At 44.5% G+C, this 8,949-nt stretch overlaps 1 protein-coding gene across 1 annotated transcript; it reads left to right on the forward strand.

Moving 5' to 3' along the window:
- The first annotated feature begins 2,450 nt into the window (after positions 1-2,450).
- On the forward strand, positions 2,451-5,112 carry fam163b (family with sequence similarity 163 member B). The gene is made up of 2 exons (XM_008304848.1): positions 2,451-2,543; positions 4,666-5,112. The coding sequence occupies exons 1-2, from the start codon at positions 2,451-2,453 to the stop codon at positions 5,110-5,112; spliced, it is 540 nt and encodes a 179-aa protein (XP_008303070.1).
- The last annotated feature ends 3,837 nt before the right edge of the window (positions 5,113-8,949 follow it).

Genomic DNA, 8,949 nt, shown 5'->3' on the forward strand with positions numbered 1-8,949 from the left:
GCTGAAAAGCTGCATTTAGAGGTTTTGGTTCATGAGCAACTTGTAGACGTGGGTTTCCACACAGCAGGATGAGAAACGTGAGCGGCAGGACTCTCGTTTCGTCAGTTGCTCAGAGAGACAATCTGCACGAGTTTCTTTTTCTTTTTACGAACTTTGACGCTCCCACGACGCAACCAACTCCCTCCAGCGCTCACCGGGCCGTCGCTGCTCCGACTGTTCTTCAGTGTCCTAAACGCTGCTGTGGTTCCCAATTTATTTTATAAAACATGAGCTCAGTCATAATTTATGTTCGCGGTCCTAAAGCAGCATCAGGGACGAGTGATTTCGCTGCTCAGGAGGACGTTTGACGGCAGCGGAGGCTTGTTCTGCTTCCGTCTGTTGACACATTAAAGTGCTGAGAAACGTCCTCCAGCGTTTTAATTTCCCCTCCGCTCACTGATGCACACTGGATTCTGGATTGGGACCAGATTTACTGCATTAAACATGAAGGAAAAGCGAATAATAGAATGCATCTCCTCCGTCCCTCTTATGTAATGTGAAGGCGATTATAATCCGACTACTTGATTCATCCACAGTAATGCACAAACTCACGACACCTTTTTGGGTTTTCTGTGGAAGAAAAAGTCCCATAGTTTCCTTTTCCAACCACTTCGATGCTGTAAATCACCTGGTTTCTTTAGTTAAAGACGGTTGCGTCTGAAACGAACCACCTTGAACGACGCTGCTTCTGGTTTCATCGCCCGGTCGCTTTGGGAGCGCTCAGCCGAACGCCTCCCAGTTAAAGATGCAGAATGTTTAATGGGACTCGGTTATCTGGTGAAACGCTAACCGCCAACCGGAGGTGTGTTTGGATTTCCATCTTTTAAAAACCGTGAAGCTTGAAGCGTTCGTTTACGCATCTGAACCCTCGATTTCATCCGAGGATCAGTGGGAATTATTCTTTTTTTTCTCTTTAATACCTTCAGATCTGCCCTCACAAGGATTTATCCAGATCAGAATAGTCAGGATTTGTAAATCCCAGATTCTAAAATCCAGGATTAGATGATCCGTCTTAATTTGGCAACATTTTTTTGTTTGTTTTTTTCCAAAGCAGCACTGGATTACATCTTTCTAATCCACATGCTTTTTAAGATTATCAAATCCAAATTACCAGCACTTCATTTATTCCAGTTTGTAGCCCGTTTTAAACATATGAAGGACAACAGGTCGAACCGGCACAATGGAGTCACTTTAAATCTCTTTTTTTTTTTTTTTTTAAATAAAGAGACAGAAAATAGAATAAATAAAACAAACAAACAATAAAGCAAAGATCCACTTTCATTTTCAGTTTTTAACAAACTATCTGACCTACAACAAATAAATACGATTACAAAAAGGTGCAAAAATGTCCAATAATTGAAACAGAAACTAGGAAAAACAAAGATATGATCATCTCTAATCATTTCTGATGGTTTTAGTTTCCAAAAATGATACGTTTAATTTTATGTTTTTTTTTATTTTGACAGATGTTTGGAGGATCATTTAACCATTTTAAAAACTTTACCAAAACGCTAAATGTGTAGCTTAATGTCTACTTTATCTACTAACGTGTGAATCAAGTGAAAAATCTGAATCTACGCCAAACTAAATCCTGTTATTGGACCATTTTTTAAACGTTAATACGTCTCTTTACTGATCCATGCTGGGATCAGGGTGACGTGGAGTTTTCTGGATCCAAACAGCCACAAGTAATCCGCCGATAACTGCTTGTTGCCATGGTTACTGATGCTCGTTGATAGTTACTATATGTGGAACGTTCATGAAAGACTCATCGGGTCAGTCTCAGCGTGAAGCAGTTTGTTCTGAACTGTAGCTAGAAACGTTTACGACCGAGTTCTTAGGCAGCTAACCAATCGGACCAGAAATCACGACTTCAAGAGGCGGCGATTTGCACCTTTGTGTTTAGTTTTCTGTACAGAATCAAGAATCCAGATCCGTCGTGTTAATTAACGAGCTTCAGGGATGCTTTACGAGCATTTCTCCATCTTTTATGCTAAGCTAAGCGCTCAGTCAGAAGGTGGAACGAAGGGTTTCCCAAAAAAAACAGTTTCTTTCATTTTACAGCCTTTGTACTAATAAAACCTTCCAGGTCAAGAAGGAAAACTGGCAGAGAGCGTGAATCAGCATCAGGCCGGACAACATTTACGCCTAATTTACGGCTGTAAATGAAACACATCAGCAGGATTCGTCGGTAATGGAAGCTGGCAGCAGCTTAAACACTTCAGAGCCGTAAAACTTTAACGGCAGCATCATCGTTTATCTTCCAACCTGCGCATCCATCACGTTCATTCTCCAACTTTTATTTCCCATCGCTTCTTCCCTATGTTTTATCCCTTCCGTCACAGTTTTCATCTTCCATGTCTGACTCTTCCTCCTTCTCGTCTGCAGGCTGTTGATGGAGAGGATTTCGAATGTCAGCCGGGACCGTGGTCATCGCGGGAGGAATTCTGGCTACAGTCATCTTACTGACCATCGTCGCCGTACTGTGTTTATGTAGGTTGCAGGTACGACCGTTCAGCTCTTCACTCCTCGTTAAATCAGGCAAACAGGAAGCTTTACGACATACTCTGATGTCAGTTTGCAAATCAACCAGTTCAACCAGAGTAGTCGATTAAACTCACCCTGTTGCTCACCCAACGGATCCTTGGATGAACCTGGTATTGGCCGATTTTTTTTTCTGTGTAATGCAACATTGAAGCATGAGGCTAAGCCATGTTCAAGGTCATGAATGGTGTTTTTCCATCCTTGACTCTCCTAAATGATCCCACACTTTGGATTTCCAGCCCAACATGTCGTTAGTGTCCAACAAGTGCAGATCCCAGCTGTGTGAGCCATGATACCCATCTGTAACCACCACTTCTGTCGGCTTTTCTTTCACGCAAAACCACAGAACTTATTGTGGATCACTAGGAGGAAGCCCTGCAGCTTGTTCTCACAGACTGGAGCTGCATGATGTATAGTTTTAGACGTCACAATATGCATCCTGCTATGATAATACTTTCTGCTGCCTTTTCATGACTAATCTGCAACAGAAGCCTCATGAGACATCGTTCAGTCTGATTTAAGGCTTCTTGGATAGTTTGTTTTAACAAAGAGTTCATTGACATGCAGTGACAGAGAACCAGGATAGAAACACTAAAAAGGAAGATTTGGTTGCAAATAAAGGAAACCCAACGTCAGATTTATAAAAAATACTTCAGCTACAGAAGGATGAAGTTGACCAAAGCTTTACAGACTTGTTTTTTCTTAGAGATGAATTCTTTCCAAACAGTTATTCGAGTCATCTGGTGAAGATTCCTGTATTTTCTCACATAGTACTGTACATCGCATAAACACTAGATATTGCATTAAGGTTTTTCCATCCTGCGCAGCCTGACGGGCCTTTTTTAAAATCTTTTTTGCACATATAAATAAAATTGTGTGTGCAGCTAAATATCCAGAGTTCTGCACGAGATCAATGTGTTTGAAGGTATGTTTCGCTTAAAGTCAGAGTGTGATAACGGTGGCTCCCTTAACCTGCTAGATCGCCATGGTAACTGATGCTGTGGAGCCAACCTGGTCTGGTTCTGAAGCATCTCTCTTCAACCAAACTATTTGTCTCAATTTTGTCTCACCAGCAGTTAAAAGCCCCAAAACTCAGAGTTTAGAATAGTAGAAAACAGAAACTCTTTACATTTGAGAGGCTGGTAACAGGATTTTTGTGTAAAAGTGATTTAAACGAGAGACGTAGTCGCCCCAGTCAACCATTACTCCGTCCAACTTACCACAAAGTAGATGTTTTCTGTCACTGATCATGGTTGGCTGGTTGTCCAAGGTGAAACGGGTTCAATCCACATTACATGTTATTTAAAATATAACGGTAATATCATCATTTATGACCTTGAGTTTGACCTTGTAATATCACTCAAGGTCAAATGTTGCATCACCAATAGAAAGCCCCAACATGGCTGCTGATCTGCACCAAACACCATAACTCTACCTTCCACCCTTTTGATGGGATACGGTATTTTTAGGAAAAGAGACCCTTGATCTCTAGCGGAGGTGTTTTTGTACCGATTGACCCCAAAAGATCGACCCCTCGTCAACGATGATTAACTACCGAATGATTCTAGTTGTTATTGTATTCTAGTACTTTGGTTTATCCTCGTTCATGGTGCAGCTATAAAATGTCGTCTCCCCAACAAATGTGGCACCAACACATCATACTTCCACCTCCGTGCTTCGCTGTCAGGACTATACATTCACTGTGGTGGTCCTGGTCAGGTTCACACCAGACAGGCTGGACTCCATCTGAGCCCAACAAGTTTATGTTTCTCTTATGATGTGTTTCCAACGTTCAGCTGGCTTTTTTCTTTGAATATGTTGTTTAGAAAAGTTTAACGCTTCAGTGTTGTGCAGAGCGACGAACAAGCGGAGCTATTTTTGGAGAGGCCATTCCTAGCTCACCTGTCGAGTATCAGCTGGTTAGACGTTAGCACTGGAGCTACATACAGACACACAGATGGGACCAGTTACTCCTTAGTGATCACAGTGAGCTGGTCGGTTGGTTTCTGGGAGTCATTGGGGGCAGATCGTCTCTGGTTTACGTCACCAAACCTCCCTGTGGCTCTTCCTTCCTGTGTCCAGTACTACTGCTGTAAGAGGGAGGAGTCCGAGAAGGGGGAAGAGGAGGAACCGGAGCTCGCCACCATGTCGCCGTCCCGCCCCCTGGCTCTGTCGGCCCCTCCCACGCCCCCGACGCCGGACCGCTACAGCGACGAGCCCGAGACCTACCCGCCCACCTTCCTGACGGAGGCCAACGGGCCGGCCAGCTACTCGCCGACGCCACCGCCGCCGCGCAGGTGCCAGCGCTCGCACGCCTTCTGCCCGTCCTGCGCCCGCTGTTCGCTGCCTTTCTACCTGCAGCACCCCGAGAGGCTGTGCAACGGCGGGCGCAGGATCAGCTACAGGACTGTGCAGCAGCAGGACCTGGAGCTGCCCGTGGACCTGGCCAGCTTCTACCACAAGCTCAACCTGATCCGCTCCGTCACCATGCGGGAGGTGGTCACCCACAGCGTCAGCACCGACGTCTAGGAGCAGCCGGGTTTGATTGAGCTGCTCCGACTCGGTGCTGTCCGCAGAACCCGGCAGCTTTAATGCAGGCGGCCGCGTTGGAGGCCGCGGCTTTAAAGAGCGAGCAGAGGAAGCGTCTGAACGGACTCGCTTTGGCTTCAAACTGTCCGACTTTGTGTTTGCTAACCAGCTAGCCAAGTAGCTAATCGATGTACAGAAGCCAGATTTCGTTCGGAGCTTCAGAAATGTGGCCGATGTTGCTCTGAATCCCACGTTTGGACCGAAACCAACAAATGTCCAGTTTGTACCGAAGTCTGGTGTTCCAAAAATATTCCGATTTATTTGAACCAACCAGGAAGAGGATCCTGGAAATCAAGGAGCGTCCTGATCGAGGCAGGTAGCAGCACAGTTTAACGAGTGGTTTTGTTCTAGAAACATTCTGAGAACGTTCTGCAAAGTTCTAGTGATGTTTTTTTTTGGTTCTCAGAATGTTCTTCATAAAAGGCAACGTTGTACCACAAATATGACGACAACAAAGACAGGATGTTCTCGGTGGAACGTTGTCCTTGTTACACGTTTTATAGAAGAACGTTCTCAACAGCAACGTCCCTGAAAACATCCACAGAACATTACAAGCAACACCTTTGTTAATATTTTAAATTACAGGAACGTTTTGGAAACATCTTGAAAACCTCTTTTGAACGTTGGTTGGAGAGCTTATCTGACAGCGTCCTTTAAACGTTCTCTGAAGGTTCTGTTTTAGTACAGTTTGAACCTCAGAGAAACATTGCGTGAAACCTTCTTTGAACATAAATGTTGTCTTAGTGTTAGAACTTGTAGGTAACGCTGCACAAACATTAGGTTCACGTAAAAGGTTGAAAGCGTGTCGCAGGAGCGTAAAATCACAGAAATACGTCGTCGATGATCGAACAACGTGAAGTTGAATCTACTTAAATTAAATCATCTTCAAACAAAAACAGAATAAATCCTAGAAGCAAAGCGTTTTGTCTGAGATAGATCCGTAGATGTGATGGAAGCGAAAAGGCCAAAAGTTGCAGCACTGCAGCTTATTGCGACTCATCCGCCGCTGAAAGTAGTCCCAGCAGTTGCTCCTCCAGCGTCACTGCTGAATGACGCAAAACTGTTTTTCAACTAAACGCAGTTCAAACTGACTTTAGCTCCTCGACTGCAGTGTGCATTAAAGCGATCTGCCAGTAGGGAAACATCCTAAAGCCTGGTTTATGGAGGCAGTTACATCACTTTAGCAGCCACGCCCCCTCACACGGTCCTTTTTGACGGGCACCTCTGAAAATTTGAGTGGACGGAGACGTGCAGAAAACGTTGCGGACGAACAGGAGCTCCTAAAAAATCCAGGCATTTATACGATTCATCACACAGGGATCACCGTGGCAACCATGTGATGAACAGTTCGTGGCGCAAAGAAGAAGAATGGGTGAATCTCGCCTCCTACGATTCAAAGGACGAGTCGACCACTTCCTCTTCTTTTTCTGTCTCAGCAGTAATAAAAGACAACAAAGTTCCTCTTCTTCACCAAGACGAGCGCCACCTTGTAAGAGGTGTAAACGATGTCAGACTACTGTGGTATACATGTGTGTGCAACACACTGCCCCCTGCAGTTTGGTATCGGACGCTGCGTTCGTATGGAAGGCATAACCCAACCCTAAAGCCTCTTCGTCAGGACTCCTTAGCATCATCTTTTAACACCCTTTAGCATCGTTTTTCAACCTGCTCGGCCGTCCGATAGACTTCGAGTCTGCAGCTAAATCTGTGACGGTTTTGCTGCTTTTCAGTCAGCAAGAAGTTTGACATATAACAAACGATTAATGCTGTAAAACGTGTATATTTTAGCTTGAGTTGCGATCGTTTCTAAGCTTATTTGTTGGTGCTAAAAAAAACAAATGTAGACGAAACACTGACATGTCGCGGCTCTAAACCTCTTCATGAGGCTCTTTTAGACCTTTTCCGTCTTAATACAGATATTAAAAAACATTTTCCGTCGTCACATGCAAACTGAGTTTCAGGTTAATCAAACTGTGGTGTTTTTATTGTGAAGTGAACATTTTAAAAACTCAATTTAATATGTGAAATAGCAGCAGATACGTTGGTTTCTTTACGTTTTTTTGGTTGTTTTTTCATCAGCAGATGCAACTTTGCAGCTTGACTTTGCGTTTCTGCACCAGTTTGTCTAAAACCTCTGTTGCACCAAACACGACTCGGCGCCCAGCAGCCGTGAGCGTTTGCAGTTTTTGCCTTCTTGCGCATGCAGATATATTCTGCAATAAAAACGACGGTCATGTGGACAGAATTCCTTCTAAAAACAAAACGGGGAAGATTTCAGTGTAGAAAGCATCCATGCTGGTTATAGCTCTCATGAAACAGCAGAATTTAGAACCCTGAGAACAAAAAAACAACCTTTGTCTTCTGATTGTACAACAAAGTGGGCTGCAAAGAATAACTCAGATTGAATGAAAACATCTAGAAACAAGTTTGTTTTAAGCTCATTTTTACAGTTCAAAATCAAGATTTTCGTTTCCTGCATGTAGAGTTTTGAGTCTCTCTTCAGTGTTTTTTAGCGTCTTTAGGCTCCTTTTGAGTCTCTTTGAGTCATAATATCCATCAAAGTTCTCCTTCTCAGCTTCCCATTGATGCTGCTTCAGGAAACACGTCGTTGGTTTCGGTCTTTTCGTGGGATTTGTTGAGAGAACCAAACGCAGAGCAACACCAGCCTCCTTCTCGAAGCTCCGAACCAGAGTTCTGGAGAAGAACTAACAGTAGAAACTACAACTTTTCAGTCATAGTTTTAAATCCAGCAGAGCCGGACTTTGTTCCAGCGCTGCCGTTTCTATACATGTGGGTCCCGTGACAGTATTTTAACCTCACGTCTTCACCGCGGCTCAGTTACGCAGATTAAAACCACGTCGGCGGACGTCGACACAGAAACACTGCACAGAGTAACCGTCACGTCTACTTCCCTCACAGAGGACTCCTTCACCGAACACCCACGTTAGCTGTACGTTCTGTTTGTTTCCTGCTTCGCTCTCCGGCTGAACCTGAGCAGCTGTTTCCACTCATCCGGCCTGATTTCAGCTCTTTTTTTAAATCTGCACAGTCGAGCTCCGATTGGCCGAACAAAGTGGAAACACCTGAGCAGGTAACTCACGGCTCACCTGAGAGAAATCAACACCTTCTCTTCTGTTTACAGCTTTGTTTCTGCTGCGACTACGCCGGCAGGTCCACAAATATTTGGACACTGACGCAGTTTCTATGGATTTGAAACGAAACGATCAAGATGTGCTTCATGTGCAAACGTTCAGCTTTAGTTTGAGGGTGTTGACGTCCACATCGGGTAAACGGTGAACTGTTGGGCGGAACAACTCTCCACCCAAAAGCAGTTGGACAAACTGACACAATCATAAATCGAACTGTCTGAAGTCTGGAGCCCATCGACGTCACCAGGCCTTGGCTTTGGTTCCCGGTGATGCTCTGCCAGGCCTCCACTGCTGCTGTCTTCACTTCCTGCTTGTTCTCGGGGCAATTTTACCCTCAGTTTTGTCTTCAGGAAGTCAAACGTGTGCTCAGGTTGGGTGATTGACTTGGCCTTTGCAGAACATCCCACTTCATCGTCTTCTAATACCATCAAGCTAAAGCTGAAAGTCTGCACTCAAAGCACGTGTTGATAGTTTCACTTCAAATCCGTGTTGATGGTGAACGGACCTGACTGTGTATTCGCAGCAGAAACCCACCTTCTCCTTCAACAACATGCAATTTCTAAAAATAGTTGACGTATTTGATAAATACAGACACCGAAGCTGTAGTGAAAGGTGTCAGATGTTGCCG

Source organism: Stegastes partitus, unplaced genomic scaffold (genome assembly GCF_000690725.1).
Source record: "Stegastes partitus isolate 25-593 unplaced genomic scaffold, Stegastes_partitus-1.0.2 Scaffold2333, whole genome shotgun sequence".
Lineage (NCBI taxonomy): Eukaryota > Metazoa > Chordata > Actinopteri > Pomacentridae > Stegastes > Stegastes partitus.